Here is a 25808-nt window from a genome sequence, read left to right as displayed (position 1 = left end):
CTGTCTTAAGGAGGAAGCTAATGAAGGAATGTGAAACAAGACACTTCCCAAATAGTTTGCTCTTCTTCAATCTTAGAATTTAGTCACAGTATGCAAAAAGGGGAAGAGGTTGCAAAATGAGGGGGAATTAGCTCCCTAGAGTCAGCTTTACTTACCATCTTTCTCCAATGTCATCATTATTCATCACAACGGTTTTAAAAGCACTGAATTTCCTAGGGCACTTGTACAAAAATTACCATATACAGACCTGACAGCAGGGCATTTGAATAAACACGCTGGACAAAAACATGAGTGGATTACAAAATATTAAAGCCAAACACAGGCCATGATGCCCTTGAGAGGCAAAGGAGTTTAAGAGAGGAAAGACATGAAGCTCCGTTTCCTGATGCTTCCCACCTTTGCCGGATGAAATCCAGAGGATGAAAGACATTTAGCTAGGGGATGATGAAGCTGCTTTCCTGTGGCTTAGAGTCTGATGAAGTCATTGAGAAGTGCTGTCCCTGTGCCAGACCCCATCCCCCGCAACAGTGTTCCATGAGGTCCCTGAGAATGCTGATGATGTTAGCTGTCAGCACTAGTATTCCCTCTCTCTCTCCCTCTCAAAATCCTAACCCATATTTCCTGCTATTTGCAACCCATCGATTGTCCCCCTGCCACATCACTCTAACCACGTCAAAGGCTGAACTTGATTTCCTTCCAAAGACCTTTCGCCTCCCAGATTTCCCAGTTTTCCAGATCAAGCTTCCCTTTCTGCCCCAAAGTCCTCAGCTCTGGTTCCTTGACTCCCACAGCTATTAAATTGGTGCATATGTTCACTTCTGCATGTGGAGTTCCTATTGTCCACATTATTAGTTCACCTTAAAGCATGTGGCCTTTTTTATGATTTTGCACCCACAGTGTGTGTGAACTACTAGAAGATAGAAGTGTTGCTGGTTCAACTCCTTTACATAGTATTGGTGGTAGTGCCAGCCTGTCATCTTCCTGTCGATCTTGAATGTTGACACTGAGGTTTTGTTTTTTTTTTCCCAGCCCTTGGCTTCTCCTGCTTTATTCTCCAACTGTAAATTATGTAATGGGATTGCAGCACTGTCTGCTTCAGCTGTCCATCTCAGAACCAGCCAAAGCCACATGGAGCCTGGCTTGGGAAAGCTGTTACTCAGTCATTATTGCAACTGTAACACAATAAATCTACAGCCACATTTTGATTCAATTTCCTGATCTCTGAAAATTGCAAGCAATCTGTAAGGTGACTGCTTCCTAGACTATCTTATCCACTTTACAGGTTTATGAAAATTTATATAGAAGTGTTTTGATAACTGAAAATTAAAGCTACAAATGTAAAATGGTATTTGTATTCTATTGTCTTACTTCTCTTGCTTAGTTTTTTGGGACCATCCATTGGCATATAGCCAAGTTCTTTTATTCCCATCTTTTCTAGGTCAGCCCTCCTCTATTGCCATTCTTATTGTTATCAAAACAGCTGCTTTTACTTCTTAAACCAGGATCCACCCTTCCCCTCTTTCAAAGCACAGTTGAGAGCCACCTCCTGTGGAAAAACCTCCCAGTCTTACAGGAGGAAATGATAAACTTCCAGATAGGCCATTACACCACTCCTTCAAGTTTGCCCAGTCAGCAGTGTCTAGTCTAGTCCTACAGTAACGGCCACTTTTGTAGGAGTTCCACCATTTATAAAGCACTTTCACTTACCTTATCATTATTAAAATGTTTTCATAAATGTGGTATAATAAGCTTTTTTTCAATGAAGAAATTAAAGATAAAGGACTTCCCAAAAGCAAGTACAGGCATACCTCAGAGATAATTCATGTTCTGTTCCAGACCAGCACGGTAAAGCAAATACCAAGATAAAGTGTGTCCCACGAATTTTTTACTTTCCTAGTATATGTAAAAATTATATTCACACTATACTGTAGTCTATTAAGGGTGCAATAGCATTATGTCTAAAAAAAAGGATATACCTTAAAAATACTTCATTGCTAAAAAAGGCCAAAACAATTACAACAGTAATGTCAAAGATCACTGATCACAGACACCATAACAAATATTATAATGCCAAAGCTGAAAATACTCAAGAATTACCAAAATGTAACACAGAGACAGGAAGTGAGCTGTTGGAAAATCTGGCATGGATAGACTTGCTCTATGCAAGGCTGCTACAAACCTTCAATTTGTACAAAATGCATTACCTGCAAAGCACAGTAAAATGAAGTATGTCTGTGAGTGATTCTTTTTTTGTTTAAAAGGAGAGAGGAAGCCACGGATCTGGGTTGGCCACTTACTACCTACCTCACAAGGTTTTTACAGGCTTATATTAGACAATGGTGGTGGAAGCTCTTAAAAAAACGAAATGGGATCTTAGCTCTTCCTCAAGAAAACCTTGACTGCCTACTCTGGATCAAGTTCTCATCATATACTCACAAACAACTCCTACTTCCCTTCCCAGCACTCATCTCAGCTGTAATACTACAGCAATGTGTGTAATTGATAATTGTCATCTCTCTCTAGACTAGGAGCTCTATCCTAATAGCGACTTCTGCTTTGCTCTCCATAGACTCTCCTGCACGGAAGGAATACAGTGCTTGTCACACATAAACTCTTCAATATTGTTTCATAAATAAGTGAGAACTGAAACCTAGATTTGAGTCTTAGGCTGGGGAAAATGTTACAGTGATGCTAGAAGACAGAATGAGGTCACGTGAATGTCACTCAACTGAGAAATGAGAATAAATTTCAAAGGACTAGAGATCCCCAGGGGCGACGAAGGGCGTTTCCAAAGGACAGTTCAGAACGGCTCAGTCTGGAAGGACGCGACTTCCACCAAAGTTGTAGCCACCACTGAGGATTCACACGACGCCTAAAAAACCGGGGAGGCAGCTTTATCCCTCTATTCCGTACGGCGAGCCAAGATGGCGGGGCCCGTGATTGAAAACCAGATTCAAGATGGCTACTTCCGGCTTCCCCCGCAGCGTCCCGCGTGGCCATCGAGGCCACGCCCATTTCCGGCTCTGCGCCTCAGCATGGCTGCTTGGGGTATATTGCTATCTAGTAAGTGTGTATAGGGTAGGTGGCTCGGGAGCTTGCAGGGATGGGACGGGACCCCTGAGTTGGCCGCACAGTCGCTCTTCCAACTCTGTCCTCTGTTCCCAGCAGGTGTCCGGAGGCTGCACTGCGGAACGGCGGCTCAGGCGGGCAGCCAGTGGCGACTCCAGTGAGTGCCGGTCTGGGGGGCTCTGGGGTGGACCAGAAGCTGAACTTAGTCCTCACCGGGCTGTTTTTCTCCACCCAGGCAGGGCTTTGCTGCCAACCCCTCTGGCTACGGACCTCTTACGGAGCTCCCAGACTGGTCTTACGCGGGTGAGCACTAATCAGGCTAATTCTACTTCAGAGGAAACGCCTCTGGACGGAGTTGGGGGAGGTGTCACGGTGGGGGTGTGTCTGAGCCGACCACGTATTGAGTTTTTTTTTTCCTTTAACTTTTATTGGGGTGTCGTTAAATGTATTGAACTTTATCTTTGCAGTGGGGACGGGGTGCGGGGGGGGAGAAACCCTGTCGTTTGTTTTGGAAATTAAACTACCGTCTATGGAAAGTAAAACTAGACAGGATCTTCTTGGCTTTGGGGGATAAGCAGAAGATAATTCTGATTTGGGACGTCCTGGGGGAGTGACAAGACTTTACGCTGGTCAAAGAGGAATATGGTTTTTTCTAAGTTACCAAGAACCGCTCTTCTGTGTGGTGAATACATTGTTGAGAATTTGTTACCAAGCTCAAGGAGAGCTCTTTGAAAGGCTGCCTAAATGAGCATCTCAGAGAGAAGTGCAAAAGGGCGAGCACAGAGGATGGTGAGCTCCCTTAGGAAAAGTTTCTCCCTTTACGTTAAAAAAAAAAAAGAAAAAAGAATCCTAGAAAGGAAAGCCCTTACAAAAGTTGAAGCCTCTCTCCACTCTCTTGGGACTCCAGTTCACAGGTGGGAAAATTGATGCCTACAGAAGTATTGCTAGGGAGCACACAGCTAGGTAGTAGCAAAGACAGGAGTAGAACTGGGCAAAGGCCAGGCCCCCTTCAGCAGCACAGAGACTTGAGTATTGGATTCTGTAGGAGTATAAAACCTGCTCAATCAAATACTTTGTGACAGAGGAGGATGGTGAAGATTGTTTTCCTACTTTTTTTTTTTTTCTCTTTTTTTGGCTGCCCCATGGCATATGGAGTTCCCAGGCCAGGGATCAGATCCACACCACAGATCCTTTAACCTGGGCCAGGGACTGAACCTGTGTCCTGGTGCCACAGAGATGCTGCCTATCCCACTGTGCCATAGTAAGAATTCCTCTACCTGGTGTTTACTGCAGGAAGCCTAGGATCTCTCTGAAGTAGTATGGAATATTGGAAAGCCTGAAACTGATTCTTAATCCAGGCTTCTCTACTTGTTAACTTTGTGGTCTTACACAAATTACTTACTTGTATCTCAGTTTCTACATTTGTTAAACAAGAATACCTATCTCAGATGGTTCTTGTAAGGATAAAATGAAATAACCAACGTAAAGCACCTAATATACACAGTACTGGTTTCCTTTCCTGATAAATAATCTCTTATTTGTCTTGGCTTTAGACTTTTGGGCAGAGTTTTCACTCTCTTTCTTTGTAGAAAGTAAAAGTATTTTAATCTCTATTATAAACTACTTGAGGCCACATACTGCATCTTTTCAGCAAGTCAGCAGATATTTATGGAATTGTTATTATGTGCCAACACTATACTACCGTGAAAGGAAGGGATATAGTCCCTGATCCCAAGGAACTTAAAGTCCAGCTGGAAAAACAAAGCATGGACATTTTAAAAATTAAGCAATAGGAGTTCCCGTCGTGGCACAGTGGTTAACAAATCCGACTAGGAACCATGAGGTTGCAGGTTCAATCCCTGGTCTTGCTCAGTGGGTTAAGGATCCGGCGTTGCCGTGAGCTGTGGTGTAGGTTGCAGAGGTGGCTCGGATCCAGCGTTGCTGTGGCTCTGGCGTAGGCCAGCGGCTACAGTTCCGATTAGACCTCTAGCCTGGGAACCTCCATATGCCACAGGAGCGGCCCTAGAAAAGGCAAAAAGACAAAAAAAAAAAAAAAAAAAACATTTAGTAATAATATTTCAGTGCTCTGCCCCTTTCCAGAAGGACCCAAGATGATGAAAGGAAGCTGAAAACAATCAATAGTACAATAAATGTCTCCAAACAAATAGGTGAATATTAAGTGATGGATATGCACATCTTTAAGAAGAGAGAGCTCATTGAGTTAAAGGGGTTAGTGAAGGACTTCTGGGACAGATAGGGCTTGAGGTGGGCCTAAGGAAGAGAATTTGGCCAGAAGAAAATGAAAAGAGCGTGTTTCGCTATGGAGTGAAGTAGAATTCAGCAAGGTGAGTAGGACAGTAATCAGATTGCTTGAGTGGAGGGTTTCTGAAGATCAAACGAGATTCAGCACCACAGAGGACCTTGAATTCCAAGCTAATGAGGAGTGAGTAAAATAGAGTAGGAAGAAGGGGGAGCGTGTTCTTGGTGGTTCTGGCACACCTCCCCCTTGAAGACAAGGGAAGTGTTCTAGGGGAATTAAGCTACAATGGGTGTGAAATGGAAGAGCCAAGCTTGGGGACTGGTTCTTCCTTCTTTCATGTCACAGCCATTTTCCCAGGGTGCTGCAGGCCATCTCTAACACTTGCCTTTTCTCTCCCTTCTATCTGCAGATGGCCGCCCTGCTCCTCCAATGAAAGGCCAGCTTCGAAGAAAAGCACAAAGGGAAAAGTTTGCAGTGAGTGGCTAGAACCCCAGCCGGGCAAACTGTGTGTAACTGGAGGGAGGAAAATATTTTTTTTCTTTTTTCTTTTTTTTTTTTTTTTTGGTTAGGGCCATACCTGTGGCATATGGAGGTTCCCAGGCCAGGGGTCAGATTGGAGCTGCAGCTCCCGGCCTATGCCACAGCCACAGCCATGTGGGATCCGAGCTGCATCTGCGACTTAACACCACAGCTCACAGCAATGCCAGATCCTGAACCCACTGAGCAAGGCCAGGGATTGAACCCATGTCCTCTTGGATACTAGTCAGATTCGTTACTGCTGAGCCACAATGGGAACTCAGGGGGAGAAAATTTAAATCGTAATTTGTTGTTTTTGTTTTTGTTTTGGCTGTACCTGAAGCATGTGGAAGTTCCCTGGCCAGGGATCGAACCCATGCCACAGCAGCGACTCGAGCCTCTGCAGTGACAATGCCTGAGCCTTAACTTGCTGCACAAGAGAACTCTAGTAGTAATTTGTTTTGCGCTATGTTGGCATCTAACACCTACCCCTCACTCCAAAGTTTTATCAGCCAAAGGTTTTAACAGGACTGTGAGAAGGGAGGATAGCATGGGGCACTCTTAGGGCAGGAACCAGTGGTAGACACACATTTTGCTGCCTTCCTCCTGCTTCCCAGCCCAGGACCTGGTTCCACCCCTTCCCCAGTCAGCGGTGTCATATTCCAGCTGAAACCTCTGACTTTGATCTGTGTGAATGGAAGGATATACGGTGCAGAGCTCAAGCCCCAGATGTTATCCACACTGTTTTCCTGTCTGTTTCAGAGACGAGTTGTACTGCTGTCACAGGAAATGGATGCTGGGTTACAGGCATGGCAGCTCAGGCAGCAGGAGAAGTTGCAGGAAGAAGAAGGCAAGCAGAAGAATGCTCTTAAATCCAAAGGGGCTCTACTTCAGAACCCACAACCAAGTCAATAAAAAGCAACTCCTGTCTCCCTTCCCCAGCCTGTGTCTGGCTTTCTTTTCCATCACCTAGACCCGGCCTCCCAGCCAGAGGAAAAACTTTATGCTCCCCATCTGTCTCCCGGGCAAAGGAGGAAAGACACCAAGAAGAACCGTCTGTAAGGTTACTGCCTAGAAGGGATGGCTCGGTGCCCCCACCCCCAGCTCCTTTCCAGTTCAAAGGAATCTTGCTCTGGGATATTTACCGCCTCTTTTTCAGGCCATGGGACTAGCCTAACTATGAGCTATAGCTCTGCGAAAACAAAAAAGGGGCAACAAACGAAAAAGGGGCAACATTTTTCCTGCTTTTAGCCAGGGACCCAAGCCTTTTAACAGCCCATATACAGCTCAGGCTGCATGCAGTTACACATTTAATAAATGTTTTGATGAAAAAGGCTTTCCTAGCTGAGACCTACTTCTTGGCAAGCAATTGGTATCTGTTTTCCTAAACTTAAGATACATGGCCCTGGAGGATCGCCCCACTGGGAAGACTGACTCGGGGAAAAGCAGACGGGCATTGCTTGTTCTGCCGAAGAGTTGGATCCTGAGGTTTCTGTGGTTCTGACTGAATTCCAGAGGCCGGTTGGAGAGAGGCCTGCACTTCCTGACCCCCATTTGTATAGGGGAGCCCTGAGGTGCTTAGCCACCAAATAGTCACTGTGGACTAGGGCACCTCATAGCCACCGTATACTTCTTGCAAACCTGTTAGCTGCACAGGTCCCAGGGAAACCTTTCCTTGTATTGATCGTGGCTCCTCCCATGGAGTCTGGGGGAAATAGGACCTTTGCTCCAATACAATACAGAGCACTAGACTTTTCTTTCATTCTCCTGCCACAAATGTGATAGTTCCTGGGTCTCTGGGGTTTCTGAAACTTCCTACCTGACTTAATTTCGCCCAACCTCCATTATTCCTTCTTTTGCTGTCTTTCCCCCCACTACCTCCTTCCTCTCTCGCTGACCAATGCAATTCTTAGATCTTAGATTTCGCTGATGGTCGAGTTTTCGCTCTCCCACACTTTTCCTGCCTCTTTCGTTTTGCTTTTCCAGATCTAGCCCTCAGCCTCTTATCTGTCTCCCTTTCCCACCATCAGCTCTAGCCTGCCCTCCCCCTTCCCTGCAAACCTCCACCTTTTGTTCTCAGAGTCTCCTCAGCCTCTGGAGATTATACTTTTTAAGGGATTACCTCCTTTTCCGGGGTAGCGGGGGAACTGAACTCCTTAGTCCTGACTCCCATTCTCCCTTTTTCTAGCAATTTCACCAGACTCCGTTTGCCTTTCCCTAGATTCCATAGTCTTGCACTCCTTTCTTCCCTGGCCAGTCCTAATTTAAGGAACAGCAGATTACAAATGACAATAATAAAGAAGTGCATTTGTCTTTCTACAAGGACAGGATCCCCAGATCCAGTGTGGTGGTGGGATCTCTCAGTGGGTAGTTAGGTCTTGCTATTGTTGCTTTTAGGGGGGAGGGGGTTGGTCAGGGGAGGGACACAGGTGCTTGTCAAGAATAAGGGACAAAAATACGGTTGAGCCACAGGTCCCAGGAGACAACCCCTCAAATCAGGTCTCCTGGACGAGCAAGACCGCCCCCCGCCACCATCACGGACTCTGAGCTTCTTGTTTGCCCCAGCCACTGAGCCTCTCAGTACTTCCCACGGAGGTGAGACAAATGCTGAATACCAGAGGAATCAAGCCACCCAAAATATGCTTAGAGAGAGAAAGTCTCCCACATCCCGTCCCCTGAGTCCCTCCACAGTCCCCCGCTCTCGACTGTGGCCTCAACCCCTGCAGATGGCAGCCTCCACCACAGAAAGGCAACTTAGGGGTTTTTTTACCCGGCTCTTGGCTGTAATTGGATTCAGGCTGAAACAACCACGTCCGCACCGGGAAAGGAGGGCATAGGGGCGGGGGCGGAGGGAGGCTGTGGGAGAAGGGAGGGACCAGTGGAGAGAGCAAGAGAGAGGGCTCACGATCCAGTTCGCCCACTAAGCAGAAGAAAGATCAAAAAACGGAAAAGAGGGGACGAGCAAACAGGCGCTTTCAAGAACAAGCCCCTCATCTCCAAGAGGACAGCGCCCTAGGAACCCAAATTCAGTGCCTACCGAAGACAAAGGCTGCCCGAGGGAGCGGCGGCGCGACCCCGGGGCTTGGGCCCTGCCGCGGAGCCCGCACGGCCCGACTGCCTGGACGGTCGCGGACCATGTCTCCCGCCCCGCGACCCGTCCGCAGTCTGCTGCTCCCCCTGCTCACGCTCGCCTCCGCGCTCGCCTCCCTCAGCTCTGCCCAAAGCTTCAGCCCCGAAGTAAGTGAGCTCCTCGGGCCCTGCCCGGAGTTGCGCCCGCGGGGAGGCGAGCCCGGGGGTCTTCGGGGGAACAGCCCCCGGTCGGAGAGGAGGGCTCTCGGGGTCTCGGCCTGCAGGATCCCCCTTCCTTTCCTTTCCCTCCCCCTCTCCAAACTTCCAAGTCGATCCAACTTTTGCCTCCTCTCACCGATCCAACTTTTGCCCCCCCACCCCAGCCGCTGACTTTTTTTCCCCATTCCTTTCCCTGGAAGAACTTTCCAGCGGGGGCCCACTCCCCACCCCTCCCCAGTTCCCCTGGGCTCTGAGCTCAGCCCTGGAACCGGTCAGGAGCCTGATAAATATTTGGACTCGGCTCAGACCCCGCGCTGTCCCGGTTTCTTGTCATGTGCGAGAGTTTGTTGTTTCTCCAACTTTCCAGCTCTCCAGCGCTCTCCCGCCCGCGCTCGCCGGCGGCGCTCGGGCAGCCGGGGGGACTCGGAGACCGCGCCGTGCTGCCCCCGGCCCCCCACGCTGCGGCCGCCGCTGCCGCCTCCTGCCTCCGGGGCGGTCCCGGCCCTCCCCCGACGCCTCGGCAGCCAGGTGTGGTCGGGGGGTGGACAGCGGAGCGGCCCTGGCCCCCCTGCCACCCCCACCTCCACGAGAGAGCCCTCTGTGCCCCGGCCCGGAGCCCTGGCGTCGAGGGTCGCGGCACTGGCGCCCTGGCCCGAGTTTCTGGACACACAAAGCTCTCCTTGTGAGCCGGGGGCTTGGCCTGGCCGCCGCCTCCTCTCCCTGCTCCGCCATCGGCGCCTTTAGGCTCTTTTTGTTAATTGCTTTTCTGTGTCAGTTGCAGGGAGACTGGGGGTGTCGTACCGGGGAGCAGGGCCAGGCTCTGGCCCTAGGTGCCCGCACACGTCTCACAGACTGGGTTGCCCCCCACCCATTCCCCGACGCTGGCCCACCGGGCCCGGGAGGAAGCCGCGTGGGAGTTGTCTGAGGAAGTTTTTTCCTCTCTCTCTCTTTTATTTTGGGGTGAAGGTGGGAGACAGATTTGATCAGCTTCTTATTTTGGGCCATCCCAACCCACTCAGCACGGCCAGGGCCTGGGTGCGGTCGGGAGGGGCCGGGAAGGGCCTGAGCTGCAGAGCAGGGGGAAGGGATCTGGACTTGGCTTCCTCCCTCTTGGTCCCGGCCCTGGTCCCACCCCTGGAGGAAACATCTCCAGAAAGAACACACTCCCTCTGTCCTGAGGGGAAAAGTGTGGCCCTAGGAACGGGGTGACCTGGGAGAGTGAAAATCTGCCCAGGGGCTAAATCTGACACCATCCACAAGCAAGAGGCAACCTCTCCCCAGGCCTGGAGTCTTCCTCTGAGGCCTGAAGGGGAGAGCTCCGAACAAAAGGAGCCTGGGCATCTGGGGGGCTTCCCACTGCCAACTTCGCCTGCCCTGCTTTCCTTCCCTCCCCTGCCCCACTAGGTCCCCTAGGGGAGGGGCAGCAGCCCTGGCTCCGTTTTAAGTGGGTCATGGGCAGCCCCAGTGCCAGAACCACCATTTGCGTCTGGGCCATGAAGGATGGGAGGCAGAGGGAGGGAGGAGCAGACCCAGGGGCTGGGATCCAGGGCCCTCAGAAAAGCCAGAGAGTCCCCCAACCCGCTGCCCCCCAAGGACTCCTAGGCCAGGGGAGTCCCTGTCCTTGATTTTCCCCTAGGGCAATACCTTGCACCACTCAATTTTCAAGACAAAGCCAGCTGATTGAGTTCTCTGACCCAACAGAGTTGCTCCCTCTCCAGGCCAATCTGGACGAGAGCTGAGAGCTGGGGTGGCCTGGGCCTCAGGCAGCCAGCTCCCTCCCACCACCTCGAGTCTTGCACCAGCTCCTGGACAGCCCTCTCCTCCCGCTGGCCTGTTTGGCACTTGGCCCTTCCCCCACTCAGCCGCAGACACAAGAGTCCTCTCTTCTGTGGTTCCGACCTCATAGTCTCCTCTGTGGTTCTTGCTTTGCTTAGATCCTAGGCCTGGGAGGAGGAGAGGAATGGGGGCCCTTCCTTTCCAGGACTTGCAGCTCTCCTGACTCCAGAGAAGTCCCTTTCTTGACTAAGTCTCCACCTTCCTCTGCTGGATACAGGGTGGAGATTGTAGGTGTGAATATTTAGACCTGCCTACCTTCTTGAAAGTCTCATCAGGAAGCGGGGTTTATCCTAGAACTCCCCCCGGATGTGGATTCTCCCCATCTCTCTGCCACCCTCTATCCTGTCATCCTACCCTAGAAGTTTCCTCGGCTTTGCTCCCTGAGGGTTGAGAGGGCCTGACCTCAGTCTTCCAGCTCCAGCAGTGGGCTGCTCCCATCCTTTCTCAAAGCTGAAGCAGCTGCTCCCCCACCAGAGGTCATAAGCCTGGGGTGTGACTCCCCTCTAGGTAAGGCCAGGGGCAAAGGGAGTTTCCTGCATACTTGGGCACAGGCCACAGCAGGCCTCCTGCAGGCACTCACTGTGGCATCAGCCAGCACAGGTCAGGGCAAGTTTGGAGCTCCCAGGAGACCAGCCGAGGAGCAACGCACTCTGCTCTGCTCCCTTCTGGTATACCCGAGGTTAAACCTCGCTCCCCACCCCACCCCCACCACAGAGGAGGGGCTCCCAGAGCTGGGTGGTGCTAGGGTAGTTCTGGCCAGGCCTGTTGGCTGGGGAGAGGCTGTATTGTTTACATCTCGGGCCCTAACTCCCGTCATCAGCCATGGGGGATCACTTCCCAGAACCATGTTGCAATTCTTGCCCCTGCGGGCTCAGGTCCCCAGTCAGCTGCTCCTGAATCACCCCCAACCCCAATGCAAGAGCAGGACTCCACCACCAGGGCCTGGGCCTCGAGGTGACAGGCCACATGGAGAGCCGTCCTAATGACCTGGGGTAGGGGCACCCCTCTGCACCCCAAGCTCACATTGCAGGTAACCTGCAGCAAGCACCCTGAGGACTGCTTAAAAAAGACAAAGCAGACACAGCTCGGATCCCACGTTGCTGTGGCTCTGGTGTAGGCCGGTGGCTACAGCTTCAATTCAACCCCTAGCCTGGGAACCTCCATATGCCATGGGAGTGGCCCAAGAAATAGCTAAAAAGACAAAAAAAAAAAAAAAAAAAAAATGCAAAGCTGGAGCACAGACTAGAGCGGTCCGGGTAATGTCTCCCCATAGGAGGATCCCAGCATGTTCGTATTCCATATATAACTTAGCTCATTTTACCTTCCAGGCTTTAGGAAAAGACTTCATTGTTCTTACAATAAAGGCTGACTTTTTCCTCAACAGGCCTATGCAGTGTGTGTGCCTTTCAATCAAACGCCAAAAACCTAACTTTAAAGCAATATGCCAGCCTTTATATTATGAACAATTCACAACATATCTGCAATAAACTATAGTCACTAAAATGCTAGCCCTGGAGTTCCCTTCGTGGCTCAGTGGTTAACAAACCCAACTAGGGTCATGACACAGGTTCGATCCCTGGCCTTGCTCAGCGGGTTAAGGATCCAGCGTTGCCATGAGCCGTGGTGTAGTTTGCAGACACGGCTCAGATCCCACATTGCTGTGGCTGTGGTGGAGGCCGGCAGCTGTAGATCTGATTCGACCCCTAGCCTGGGAACCTCTGTATGCTGTGGGTGCAGCCCTAAAAAGCAAAAATTAAATAAAATACTAACTCTAACCCTAACCACCAACCCAATCTCTCACTCCCTCTACCGAGAATCTCAAATGGGTCTTTAGGTCCCAAGCCCTAGGTTAGATGCTGTTTGGATGCAGATAGTGGCAGGATCCTGGATCACATCTCTGCCACCTCTAAAGACCCCAGCTTTCCCTATCAGCAGCCCTCCAGAGCCCTAGCTTCTTTTTGCCCTCCTTTTTGAAAAGATCTCAGCTGTAAAGATCCTGGAGGCACAGGCATACATGCCCCAGGAGGGCCTCTTGCCAGGCTCCAAAGTGGGGTCCCCTCAGCCTTCCCCCTCTCCACCCCCTGTAGGCACATCCTAGTCTCAGATGGGACATGCTGTATTTAGAAGAACACTGACGCAGAGGAGGAAAGCACTAGAAGCGATCTCAGCTCTGAGAAGACATCCTAGAACGCAATTAAACCACCAGGGCTCCCATCAAAAGATTTATAGCCAAAGCCCAGAGCTCTGGCTCCCCACCCCTCCAAAAGAATCCGCCATACTAGGGCCCGGGCCAGAGTTTGGATCCAGCCTGGGAGTTCCTCCAGACCTACTGCCAGAGCCAAGCTGGGAGCTTGTTGCCCTTTCCACACCAAGCCAAGGGTGCATTCCAGGTGCTGTGAGGAGGCAGAGGCTCCTCTTGGGCCAGGTGGGGATGCTCCAAGCCACATCCCTTCCCTACAGGCCTGGCTGCAGCAGTATGGCTACCTGCCCCCTGGGGACCTGCGTACCCACACACAGCGCTCGCCCCAGTCACTCTCAGCTGCCATTGCTGCCATGCAGAGGTTCTACGGTCTGCGAGTGACAGGCAAGGCTGATGCAGACACCATGAAGTAAGTGCTGGACCCCGGCAGGAATTCTGCCCAGCACCCACCGACATGACACTGAACACCAGAGAGGCTGCCACCCGAATGCCTACTTCCATCCCCATACCTTGTCCCCACAAGCTGATCCTGACCCTGCCCTGTTCCCTTGGACCTAGGACCTTGGCTCTTCCCCACACTGACTCCACACATTCCCCCTGAGACCTTTCTCTTTCATACACGCTCCTGACCACAATCCTCACCCCTCAACCCACCCCAGGGCCATGAGGCGCCCCCGCTGTGGTGTTCCAGACAAGTTCGGGGCTGAGATCAAGGCCAATGTTCGAAGGAAGCGCTATGCCATCCAGGGCCTCAAATGGCAGCATAACGAGATCACTTTCTGGTGAGTCCCACAGGCAAGTGACCTTTCTCACATCGGGTTACCCTTCCCTATTGGGGATGCTTAGAGACCCAGAGGCTCCCTGCCCTACTCACCCATGTTCCTGGGAAGCATCCTTGGGAGTAGGGAGGAAAACGGCTCTAATCCTGAAGCGAGGTGCAGCCTATGGAGGGGACAACCCAAAGCCAGAAAGCCTTCAATTCCTGGGGCAGAGGCATCGTGAAGTGGCAGGAAGAGCCGGTCAGACAAAGGTGGCTGGGCGGTTCAGGCGGACCTGGGAGAGCAGAGGAAAGGAGAGTTTGCCCCTTGTTATCCTAACACATTCCCATCCTCTCCCCACGTGGCGGGACCGCAGCATCCAGAACTACACCCCCAAGGTGGGCGAATATGCCACATTCGAGGCCATCCGCAAGGCGTTCCGCGTGTGGGAGAGTGCCACGCCGCTGCGCTTCCGAGAGGTACCCTATGCCTACATCCGTGAGGGCCACGAGAAGCAGGCGGACATCATGATCTTCTTTGCTGAAGGTTTCCATGGTGACAGCACGCCTTTCGATGGCGAGGGTGGCTTCCTGGCCCATGCCTACTTCCCAGGCCCCAACATTGGAGGAGACACGCACTTTGACTCTGCCGAACCCTGGACTGTCCGGAATGAGGATCTGAATGGTGAGCAAGGTGGCCCGGAGACTCCTCCCTGGGAGAGTTGAGAGTCATTTGTGTGGGGGTTCTTCTGCCTCCTCCCCAAACCTCAGACCTCCAAATCTTTGGGGAGGACCACAAAGATCCCCCAGTCTGACTTCCAGTGAAAGCAGGAATCCTGTTTTGAGCTTTTTACATCTGATCCTATCTCTTGCCCAGTAATTGACTTCCCAGTCAAGGATATCAGAGCATCTGCATCACCCACATTTCCAGGCAAATGTCATATCCAGCTTTTGGGAGAAGCAGAGGCCCAGATAAGGCCTTGGGGTTTGTTTTGTTTTGTTTTGTTGCTTTTTAGGGCCACACCTTGGGCATATGGAAGTTCCCAGGCTAGAGGTTGAATTGGAGCTGCAGCTGCCAGCCTACACCACAGCCACAGCCACACTGGATCCGAGCCGTGTCCACAACCTACACCACAGCTCACGGCAATGCCAGATCCTTAACCCACTGGGCGAGGCCAGGGATCGAACCTGCGTACTCAAGGATACTAGTGGAATTTGTTTCCACTGAGCTACGACAGGAACTCCCTCGGCTTCACCTTTTAACACAGTTCTTGCTGGGATGAGGATCTGCCCCCAGAGCACTGTCACCTCTACCCAGAACAGTTGTTGAATCGCTTTGTGCCTCATCTGCCAAAAATGTGGCTGGGACTCAGGGTTTGGTCACTCTGGGTAGAAACATAGCCAGCCGGCTTCCGGTGTGAACCTGAAGCTTCTGATGGGGAAGCAGGGAGTCTGAGGGAAGGGACCCAGGCTGCCATCCTAACCGCCCCACCCCTCCAGGGAATGACATCTTTCTGGTGGCTGTGCATGAGCTGGGCCATGCCCTGGGCCTTGAGCACTCCAATGACCCCTCGGCCATCATGGCACCCTTTTACCAGTGGATGGACACAGAGAATTTTGTGCTACCCGATGATGACCGCCGGGGCATCCAGCAACTTTATGGCAAGTAATCTCTGCCCACATCTGCTCTTTATCCGCTCCTGTTCTCTCTGGCCTGTGCATTTTCCCCTCCCTCATGCCCGACGGTCTCCCCCCAGCCCCCCAACTAACCCTGCCACCACCCTCTCCTGTCATTGTTGGGTTTTTTTTAGGGCAGCACCCACGGCATATGGAGGTTCCCAGGCTAGGGGTCCAATCGGAGCTGTAGCCGCCAGCCTATGCCAGAGCCACAGCAACGCCAGACCTGAGATGCGTCTGCCACCTATACCACAGCTCACGGTAACGCCAGATCCTTAACCTACTGAGTGGGGCCAGGGATCAAGCCCGAGTCCTCATGGATACTAGTTGGGTTCATTACCGCTGAGCCACGATGGGAACTCCCCCAACTCCTGCTTTTGGTTCCACTTTCCCAGCTGATTTCTTCAGCCTCCCCCAAAAGGACCATCCTCACCTTTCCAAAGGTGTGGTCTGCCCATATGTCTGTCCTTTCCTCCAACTCTGCCACCAAATCTGAAGTGCCCCTCGTATTCTCTGCTCCAGGAAGTGAGTCAGGGTTTCCCACCAAGATGCCTCCTCAACCCAGGACCACCTCCAAGCCCTCTGTTCCTGATAAGCCCAAAAACCCCACCTATGGGCCCAACATCTGTGATGGGAACTTTGACACCGTGGCCATGCTCCGAGGGGAGATGTTTGTTTTCAAGGTGAGTGGAACAAATGGGCTGGAATTAGAGGTGAAAGGGCTCTGTGACCAGGTGGCTGGGTGCAAACAGCAGCAGGAGGACTAAATACTAAACCTGAGCCTGTGGGGGCGCGATGGGGACTGAGCTGGAGGACTAAGCTACAAAGCGTGATAAACTGCCTCCCAGGAACGCTGGTTCTGGCGGGTGAGGAAAAACCAGGTGATGGATGGATACCCCATGCCCATCGGCCAGTTCTGGCGGGGCCTGCCAGCATCCATCAACACTGCCTACGAGAGGAAAGACGGCAAATTCGTCTTCTTCAAAGGTAACCTGACGTTCTGCCGTAGTCTTTGGGTGTGGGCAGGGTCTCCCTGGTGGAGCGGATTCCACTTGACTCCTCCAAAGACTCTAGAGCCCAGCTGGAACCCAGGTCCCGCCCTTCCCTCTCCCCACCAGGAGACAAGCACTGGGTGTTTGATGAAGCTTCCCTGGAGCCTGGCTACCCCAAGCACATTAAGGAGCTGGGCCGAGGACTGCCTACTGACAAGATTGATGCTGCTCTCTTCTGGATGCCCAACGGAAAGACCTATTTCTTCCGGGGAAACAAGTAAGACCTCAGCCTCTCGGCCGCAGGCCTTCCCCCTCAGACTGAACCACCAGCTTCCTTCCATTCTGGAGGAAGACCCACTTCCCCCTGAGGTGCTTCCCTGGGGAAAGAGCTGGCTGAGCCTCTGCTGTGACCTAGCAACGGGCAGCCTCCACTGGGTGCTGAATGAGTGGGATATGACCGGGTCACCATTTCAGACCTGGTCATTTGACGCCTCCTGCCCCCAACACCGTGCCTCCGCCCCAGCTGCCCGGCACTGTCATTAAGGGCTGCTGGTGGCTCCTTGCAGCCTGGGCCCTCCCTTCCACCCCCACCTTCCGCTGCTTTCAGCTGTAGGCCCTCATTACTCCAAACCCCTGTCCCCCACCCTGTCCGCAGCACCCCCAGCTCACTGCTGAATTCAGTCTCAGGTCCCACGCCCCTCAGAGGACACGCCCAGGGTCCAACCACTTCCTTTCCTATCCTGTCCTCCAGGTACTACCGTTTCAACGAGGAGCTCAGGGCAGTGGACAGCGAGTACCCCAAAAACATCAAAGTCTGGGAAGGAATCCCTGAGTCTCCCAGGGGGTCATTCATGGGCAGCGATGAAGGTGAGAGGGGCACAGGAGGTGTCTGAGAGGGGAGGATTGGGACAGGGAGTTGAGAAAGAGCAGGAAGGGAGTTCCCATCGTGGCTCAGCAGAAACAATCTGACTAGCATCCACGAGGATGCAAGTTCGATCCCTGGCCTCACTCAGAGGGTTAAGGATCCGACGTTGCCATGAGCTGTGGTGTAGGTCACAGACCTTGCTCGACTCCTGCGTTGCTGTGGTTATGGTGTAGGCCGGTGGCTGCAGCTCCGATTCGATCCCTAGCCTGGGAACCTCCATGTGCCGCAGGTGCGGCCCTAAAAAAAAAAAGAAAAGAAAAGAGAAGAAAGAAAGAACAGGAGGAGAGATGGAGAGCATTGGATAGAAAATAATGATGAGTAGAGGGGAGCCCTTGCCATGGGCCAGGCATGGCTAAGTGCTCTCCACGCTTCAGATCCCTTAATCCCCAGCCCTCTCTCAACTCAGTGCTAGAATTACCTGGTTTTAAACAGCTGAGGAAACTGATGCTCAGAAAGATGAAGAGATTAACTCATCTGGCTGGTCCCCTGATGGATTTCCTAATGCTCTTCTCTCTTTGGCCCGTCTCTGGACGCTGCCCCCACCTCCTGTCTTCCGTGCCGCCTTTTCGCTGACCCCGCAGTCTTCACTTACTTCTACAAGGGGAACAAATACTGGAAGTTCAACAACCAGAAGCTGAAGGTCGAGCCGGGCTACCCCAAGTCAGCCCTGCGGGACTGGATGGGCTGCCCGTCGGGGGGCCGGCCGGATGAGGGGACTGAGGAGGAGACAGAGGTGATCATCATTGAGGTGGACGAGGAAGGCAGCGGGGCAGTGAGCGCGGCCGCCGTGGTGCTGCCCGTGCTGCTGCTGCTCCTGGTGCTGGCTGTGGGCCTCGCCGTCTTCTTCTTCCGACGCCACGGGACCCCCAAGCGACTGCTCTATTGCCAGCGCTCCCTGCTGGACAAGGTCTGACCCCCACTGCCGCCCGCCCACTCCTACCACGAGAACTTTGTCTCTGAAGGCCAGTGGCAGCAGGTGGTGGTGGGTGGGCTGCTCCCAGCCGTCCCGAGCCCCCTCCCAACCCCCCCCACCTCCCTTCTTCTCTGTCCCATGACTGGCCTGTCCCACCCTCCACGCTGGCATCGCTTCTTCCCTAGATGAGTCCCCTGGGGGCTGAGCGGCCCCTGCCCCTCAGGGGCCCCCCCGTGGCTTGGTGTGTGTTCAGCCCCATCTGAATGTCTTAGGCTCTGCACTTGAAGGCAGGACCCTCGGACCTCGCTGGTAAAGGTCAAGTGGGGTCACCTGCTCCTTTTCCATTCCCTGACACACCTTTAACCTCTGAACTCTGACCTCAGGAGGCTCTGGGCACTCCCACCCCACAAGCCCCCAGGTGTTCCCAATTGACAGCCTCCCACCACTCTTTCTGGCGAAAAGAAATCTATTCCCCTTGTGCGGGAGACTCTGGGGGAGTGACAGGGTGGGGGCTGCACTAAGACCTTGGGAGGAAAGCTCAGAGAGGGTCAGTCCTCTCCACAAAGATCTGCCTCTACCCCACCTGCCCCCGAGAACTTCCTCGGAAGGAGCCTGAGCCATTAAGGACTAAACTGGGGCTGCAGAAACTCTTGACAGCCCTACCCTCCCAAATGTTAGCCTCCAATGGGGACGTCAAGGTTGGAAGAGCTGAGGCCAGGGGGTGCAGCTCCCCAGGGTGGAGCCCAGGATGGTGACTTGGCCCGGAGCCCTGGGGGGGAGACTGGAAGCCGTGGAGAGAACCTTGCTCAAACACAGGCAGCTGGGGTAGGGACCCAGGGGCAGAGCAGTCAGAGGGAACAGGACAGGACCAAAAAGTGAACCAGGGAGGTGCGGCGGGAGTGGACGGCTAGGGGCCGGGCTGGCCAGGCCAGCAGGCAGGGCGTCAGGGTGGGCTGTGGTACCAGGAGGGCTTGTTTTCTGGGCGCTCTCAGGAAGGGCCCGAGAAAGGCACACCTGCTCCTGTGTGGTGCCATTTTGCTTCTATCAGACAGCAGGGAGGAGAAGGCAGGGAGCCAGAAAAAGGAGCAGCGAGGGCACACGTCCTGGGACTGGGGACTGGGGACCGAAGTGAGAGCAACCACCTAGTTAGGGAGCCGAGGATCAGCCAGGCTGCGTGATGGGGCTGGCAGGCGCCGGGGCGTTTCGGTCAGGTGAGCCCCTCCCTTCCCGATCCTCCTACTGCTCAGCCCATCCTACAGGTGTCCTGCCCCCCTTCCCACCCAGCCCACCCATTTGAAGTCTCCTTCGGCCACCGAAGGTGGTTATGGTACTGGAGACTTGGGAGAGTGAGAGACCCTGGGGACAGGGGTGGGGGGGGCAGCGAAGGGAGAGGGATGTCAGGGGTCGGGGGCAGGGGGTGGGAGGAATGAGGTGAACGGTGCTGGCAATTCGGCTAAATTGTCTTGTTTGGGTTTTTTGTTTTGTTTAATGTATATTTTTATTATAATTATTATATATGAATTCCCTTCAAATCGTTCCTTTTTGTTAACAAGGGGGATAGGGAGGGGTGGGGGTGGGGGGCAGAGGCATCCGACCCCAGGAACCTGCAGGGCGGGGCTGGGTCAGTGCCCTCTAAGGACATTTTTGACCTTGTTCATCCTTTCCACGAAGAATAAACAGTGTTTCACATTCTCTGTGTGGCTGCAATTTGTGTGCCTTGGGATGTGGCTACGAGGGGAATGGAAAGCAGGAGGGCCATGCAGTGTTTTCTGTGAGGTGGGTTTTTGGTATTTTTCATAAAGGAATATGTTTACTCTTTTTTTTTTTTTTTGCTTTCCTTTTTTGGGCTGCACCCGTGGCATATGGAGGTTCCCAGGCTAGGGGTCGAATTGGAGCTGTAGCCTCTGGCCTATGCCAGAGCCACAGCAACACCAGATCCGAACCTCATCTGCAACCTACACCAGAGCTCACAGCAACGCCGGATCCTTAACCCACTGAGCGAGGCCAGGGATCAAACCCTCAACCTCAACGAATTACAGATTCGTTAACTGCTGCGCCGTGACAGGAACTCCTTGAATCTGTTCACTCTTGATGGACAAAAGGGATGCAGGGCCCAGAGCTGGGGAGGCGGGCACACTCCGGGGGGCCAGGGGAGTGGTCCACAGAGCCCGCTAGCTGCTCTCTCCCAACCTGGCCTAAGAGGCTACCTTTGAGGACCAGGACTTCAGAGGCAAGAGGAAGTGGCCAAGCTGAGGCCGCTCGGAAAATCTTCCTAAATTGCGAGACCCTGTCGTGTGATTTAGCCGCAGACCCTGGGTTTCGTCAGGCCTCATGCGGCCTGCTGGGGGATTTCCCTGTCACAGTCAGCCTCAGGCTGGGGGACAGGCCCTTCACCCCGGCCCTCAGGACCTCAGCCTCTCCCCGGTCCAGAGCTCCTCTTCAGGGCCAGAAGCCACAGAAAGGAAAAGAAGGGGTTGCCCCATAGGCAGTTAGGAGCGGCAAAACAGGGGTCTCCCCCCAGAGGCCCAGAAGAGGTGAGGATGGTTGGGTTGGAAGGGCGGAATGACAGGGCTTTGTCTCCTCTTTCCTTCAAAACTGCTGCCCCAGACACAGTTCCTGGGCTGTTGACCCACTCTTTCTCCAAACCAGCCTGGAGGGAGGAATCCTTCAGCTGCTGAGTCAGCTCAGCTGGAGGGGAGCAGCCCTCTTTCTTCCCTCCTTCCCTTCCTGCCTCAGTCCAGCCCTCCCCGGGCTGCAGCCCAGGCCCCCTCCAGGGCCTGCCTCCAAGAGCCCTGGCCCCACCTAAGCCAGGCGTTCTGTCCAGCTGCTATTCAGGGCTGACTCGTGTGATTGCTTTGGCAGAAGGGGTACCCCACCTTCCTGCCAGCCAGGAACCCTGACCCTACGCCTGGCCTCCTGTGCCTCTCCTGCCAACAGCTGTTTGGCACAGCCTGTGCGTCTCAGTGGAGTTGGACACCACCTCCCTGCCACCCTCACTGGAGAGGATGGGGACCCTGAGAATTCAGGGGCATCTGGGGGCAGTGGGGCCAGTGCGTGTGGCAAGGAGCTCAAAGATGAGCTCATGGCCCCTTTGTGTTTTTGTGGCCCACATCTGGAGGCAATTACAGATGTTATCCAGTGGGAGTTCTGCAAAACACAGCTGGAGCCAGCGGAGGAGCATGGGGAGGGGGGACCGCCAGAGGGGAGAAGAGGGGGAGCCTAGGGCTCCCGCGGCTGGAGTGTGGTTTCCCCATCACGAGGAAATTGTTTGGCCCTGATTCTGGAATCACAAGATGCTCTCTGAAGCCAAGGGGGAGAGATGGGAATGGAGGACCAGAGACAAAGGGGGAAGAGGTAGAAGAGGCTTCCCAAGCAGAGAGAATTGCGGGGTGGAGGCTGCAAGGTCCCGTGCTTCTGACGAGCCTCAGGCCTGAGGGATCCAGCCCAGGGAAACTGCCCCAGGACCCCACTGGGCCCCAACTGAGCAAACCAGCAGGTCAGGCTGGGGCGAGGGGCGATCAGAGGGCCCTGGGGCTCCTGAGAGACCTGCAAACACTGCTTTCGCTGGCCCTACCCTGCTTTGTCCATTGGGCCTGACCCAGTTTCTATGGTTCCAAGTTCCTTTATTCGAAAGCAGCACATGTGAGTTAGAGCAGCCAGGAGGGAGCCAAGGGGAATCTGCGAAGAGGTTTGGGCAGAACCCAGGGAAGCCGGCGCTAAGGAGCCTGGACCGGGGGCGAGCGCTGAGCAGAGGCTGTACTCTGCCCACCACTGCACCCCACACATTTGGAGAGGGAGCCCCGGACTCCCTTGTCATCACCTCCTTTCTCGGGGCTCCTGCCACCAGCAGGGCCCACCCCTCCAAGGCTGCCAGCCAGGTGCTGGGTCAGCGGGATGAGAAGGGAAGGGAAGATCTCAGAGGAGCTAGGCTCCCTAGAGGAGAGAAGACTGAGCAGAGCGACCCCCACGCACACTCACTGTCCCTCCCCCCAGGCCCTGTCTCCCCGCAGTCTGGTAGGTTTCCCAGGCCTCTCTGTATCTGCTGTGTCTACTTCCCTTTCCAGCGAAGGGGAGGTGGAAGGAAACCAGCGTCCGCAGAGGTCCTCACAACACTCAAGGACACAGGCACCAACACGGCCCCCATTTTACAGATGTGTAAACTGAGGCCCAGAGGAGACTTGCTCAAGCTCATCGCTCATTCAAATTAAAAACACAGGTCTGTCGGACTTTTTCTTCCACACATTCCAACCACATCTCTTGAGTGTCTCTTTCAGTGTGGCCCGTGTGTAGCTGGGTGTCTGTGGGGCAGTGTGTGTTCTGTGGAATCTGTCAGCATATGCGTGCCTACCTGTTGTGCTGCGTAGCAGGAGCACAGGGAGACGGGCTCTTCCTCAGGAATCCACTTGGCCAGGAGTCACCTTCCTTCTTGGGGGCAGAAACAGGTATTCTGAGGGAGGGGAGGAGGCAGCAGGACTCAGAGACCAGAGGAACTGAATGGGACAATGGCAGTAGTTGGGAGAGGGATGGGGTCCTGAAGGTCTGAGGCAGGGCCTAGGAGGGAGTGGGGGGGTGTTGGGAGCCTTCAGGGCCCATTCCCTAAAGCCTTAGGGGAACCCCAGGCTAGGTTTCTCCATTGTTCTACAGTCCCTGGACCCCCATAGAACCCACCCCCCAAAATCTGGGTTTGATTTTTTTTTGTCCTTTTAGGGCCGCACCCACGGCATATGAAGGTTCCCAGGCTAGGGGTCTAATCGGAGCTACGCCACAGCCACATCCCAGATCCCAGCCGCATCTGCAACCTACACCTCAGCTCACGGCAACGCCAGATCCTTAATCCACTGAGCAAGGCCAGGGATCGAACCCGCCACCTCATGGTTCCTAGTCGGATTCATTAACCACTGTGCCACAACGGGAACTCCTGTTTTGTCTCTTTAGGGCCGGGCCGTACCCATGGCACATGGAAGTTCCTGGGCTAGGGGTCGAATCAGAGCAATGCCAGACCTGAGCCACATCCTCGAGCTACACCACAGCTTAACCCACTGAACGAGGTCAGGGACTGAACCTGCATCCTCATGGATACTAGTCAGGTTCTTAACCCACTGAGCCACAAGGGGAACTCTGCCTCCCCCAAATCTGAATTCACCTCCTTTAGGAGATCAACTCCTGTCACCTAGTCTGGGGCGGGGGGGTCTCAGCCTTCCTCCTTCAGACAGTTTTGGGAGACTGGGGAGACCCAGAGGCAGCCTTCTTCGAGGGGGCTGGGCAGCCAGGGCCTGGAAAGGAGGCAGGGCCTGACTGGCCAGAAGCCACCTTCCAAATGAGCTCACACACATACTTTCCACCCTGGCCCAGGGCCGTGGCTGGGTGCCTTCCAGGCCAGCCTTCCCCAGCCAGGCCCAGCCCCCTCTATCCTCCCCAGTCCCTCACCAGGCCTGGACCCCAGGGTTCCACCAAAGACCAGGCCCCCAGGCCAGGGCTGTCACCAAACCCCCAAGGGAGCAGCTTCCTCTGCCCCCAGGCTGAGGCCAGGTCTCTTGGTGTCCCTTATTCTTCCAAACGGCCCTTCGGCTCTTCGGGCCCTTCGTGGCTTAAAGGAGGAGGAGACCAGCTCCCCGCCCCCAAAGACCCACACCTGGATGGGGAGGAGCAGCCGAGGGAAAAGAAGAGGTATCCACATTGCAGTGACTTGGCGGAAGGGCTTCCTTAAAGAGCCCGAAGTAGCTCATTGACTCAGGGGCCAGGCCAGATCTGGGAGCTGCCTCACCATGGGTCACATCCTGCCCACTCACTTGATTTCCCGCTAGAGCACTTCCCTGATTTGGGGCAGGATGGGGTCTGGGTGGGGCAAGGCCAGGCTGACCACAAAGCTGGGGAGAGACGGGTGCCTCGGAAGGGCCCAACGGATTCACACACACGCGACAGGCTCCAGCTCATTTTGATCCAGCCTGTGGTCAAAGACGTCACCCTTCATCCAGCTTCCAGAGACATGTAGCCCCAGGCCAGAGAGCAAGATCAATTCCCCAAAAAAACGCCCTCCTTGGCCATTCCACGCCTGGCTCTGTGCTAGAAGCGTGGCTGCCTTGACCGAATATCCTGGATCCAATAATATCTTCCTGAGGTTCCGTGAGTGTGTATATTCAGACACAGCAGACAACTCGTCCCACTTCAGACTCCAAAAATATGGCCACTGCAGGTAGATCACACAGCCAGCGGTTGCCTTCCAATGCACGAGTGGTATCGTTCCGTCGAGGAGTGATTATGATTCAGAATAATGCCAACCCTATCACAGCCACCAGACAAATGTTCTGTCCTCACTTCCTTACAAAAGAGTAAGGATGGTGCTGGTCACACAGGAGCCCCTTAATAAAAGTTTGGCTTGAATTGCCAGTGTGAGCCATGATATGTAAAGAGCTATAGTTGTGAATACATAAGCATTGTACCTACATGTAATAAGTGTTTGTATATGTAATAAATACATAAGTTAAAAAATCAGGGAGTTCTCACTGTGGCTCAGCGAATCCAATTAGGATCCATGAGGGTGCAGGTTTGATCCCTGGCCTCGCTCAGTGGGTTCAGGATCCCGAATTGCCGTGAGCGGTGGTGTAGGTAAAAGATGCAGCTCAGATCTGGTGCTGCTGTGGCGCAGGCCAGCAGCTGTAGCTCAATTCAGCCCCTAGCCTGGGAACTTCCATACGCTACAGGTGTGACCCTAAAAAGCTAAAAAAAATTGAGCTGTATATCTAAGTTTAGAATATTTTGAATTTTACTATATATTTCACCCAATCTTTTTTTTTTTTTTCTTTTGGCTGCACCCATGGCATGTGGAAGTTCCCCCGGCTGGGGGAGCGAACCCCCGCCGCACTTGCAACCTGTGCCGCAGCCGTGGCAATGCCGGATCCTTAACCCCCACTGTGCTACAGAACTTCTTCACCTCAATCTTCAAAAGGATGAAAGAAAGAAGAAGGAAGAATGGAAGGGAGGGAGGAAGGAAGGAAGGAAAGAAGGAAGGAAGAAAGAAAATATATCGAGGTAAAGCGGTTCTTAATTCCAGAACAACTGCTTTGTCCCTATAGTGGTTGGTACTAGGCTACGTCCATCCAGCTCTTCTGGAATTACCAGTTCTCCAAACTGCATTCCCTTTGCAGCCTGCACCTGGACTCTCAAGCACCCAGCAAGAAGGTCTCTCTTCCCTACACCCCTCTAAGCTCCATGCCAGGTGTCCCCAGAGGTCTTTCCGCCACTCTACGGGCCTGCGCTCCAGAGGCATTCCCACCCCCACGCCGCTCCTGCACAAAACTGCGCATAAGTTCTAGATGGAGAAACGCTGGAGAAGGGGCCCAGAGGAACGCCCTCTCGGTTCTTTCTGGCCGCCCCC

The 25808-nt window shown here is 53.6% G+C and overlaps 2 protein-coding genes across 5 annotated transcripts; both read left to right on the top strand.

Annotated features, from left to right (window-relative positions):
* On the top strand, window positions 2980-7180 carry MRPL52 (mitochondrial ribosomal protein L52). 3 transcript variants are annotated; one of them, XM_021098131.1, is made up of 5 exons: window positions 2980-3063; window positions 3169-3226; window positions 3305-3372; window positions 5739-5810; window positions 6608-6717. In XM_021098131.1, exons 1-5 carry the CDS (start codon window positions 3036-3038, stop codon window positions 6715-6717), a joined length of 336 nt encoding a protein of 111 aa, XP_020953790.1. In that variant the 5' UTR covers window positions 2980-3035. The 3 variants fall into 3 exon arrangements, with proteins under 3 accessions (XP_020953790.1, XP_005666327.1, NP_001172080.1); XM_005666270.3 differs by having other exon boundaries at window positions 2998-3063; window positions 5739-5803; window positions 6608-6786; NM_001185151.1 differs by having other exon boundaries at window positions 3015-3063; window positions 3166-3226; window positions 5739-5803; window positions 6608-7180.
* MMP14 (matrix metallopeptidase 14 (membrane-inserted)) lies at window positions 8696-20125 on the top strand. 2 transcript variants are annotated; one of them, NM_214239.2, is given in 10 exon segments: window positions 8743-9082; window positions 13430-13578; window positions 13829-13951; window positions 14304-14611; window positions 15427-15588; window positions 16126-16286; window positions 16452-16590; window positions 16722-16872; window positions 17347-17462; window positions 18102-20125. In NM_214239.2, coding segments are annotated over 10 exon segments (1743 nt in total). In that variant the 5' UTR covers window positions 8743-8980; the 3' UTR covers window positions 18434-20125.

This window comes from Sus scrofa, chromosome 7 (genome assembly GCF_000003025.6).
Source record: "Sus scrofa isolate TJ Tabasco breed Duroc chromosome 7, Sscrofa11.1, whole genome shotgun sequence".
Classification (NCBI taxonomy): domain Eukaryota; kingdom Metazoa; phylum Chordata; class Mammalia; order Artiodactyla; family Suidae; genus Sus; species Sus scrofa.
This window is presented reverse-complemented; position numbering and strand designations above follow the sequence as displayed.

What these genes read in the sequence shown, in the direction of transcription:
- MRPL52 (NM_001185151.1), top strand. Translation starts at nt 3,036, where the DNA reads ATGGCTGCTTGGGGTATATTGCTATCTA. An exon ending in TTGGGGTATATTGCTATCTA is followed by an intron (nt 3,064 to 3,165) that starts GTAAGTGTGTAT and finishes CTCTGTTCCCAG; the next exon opens with CAGGTGTCCGGAGGCTGCAC. An exon ending in CCCAGACTGGTCTTACGCGG is followed by an intron (nt 3,373 to 5,738) that starts GTGAGCACTAAT and finishes TTCTATCTGCAG; the next exon opens with ATGGCCGCCCTGCTCCTCCA.
- MMP14 (XM_021098303.1), top strand. Translation starts at nt 13,888, where the DNA reads ATGTTCGAAGGAAGCGCTATGCCATCCAGGGCCTCAAATGGCAGCATA. An exon ending in GGGAGATGTTTGTTTTCAAG is followed by an intron (nt 16,287 to 16,451) that starts GTGAGTGGAACA and finishes ACTGCCTCCCAG; the next exon opens with GAACGCTGGTTCTGGCGGGT. An exon ending in TATTTCTTCCGGGGAAACAA is followed by an intron (nt 16,873 to 17,346) that starts GTAAGACCTCAG and finishes CCTGTCCTCCAG; the next exon opens with GTACTACCGTTTCAACGAGG.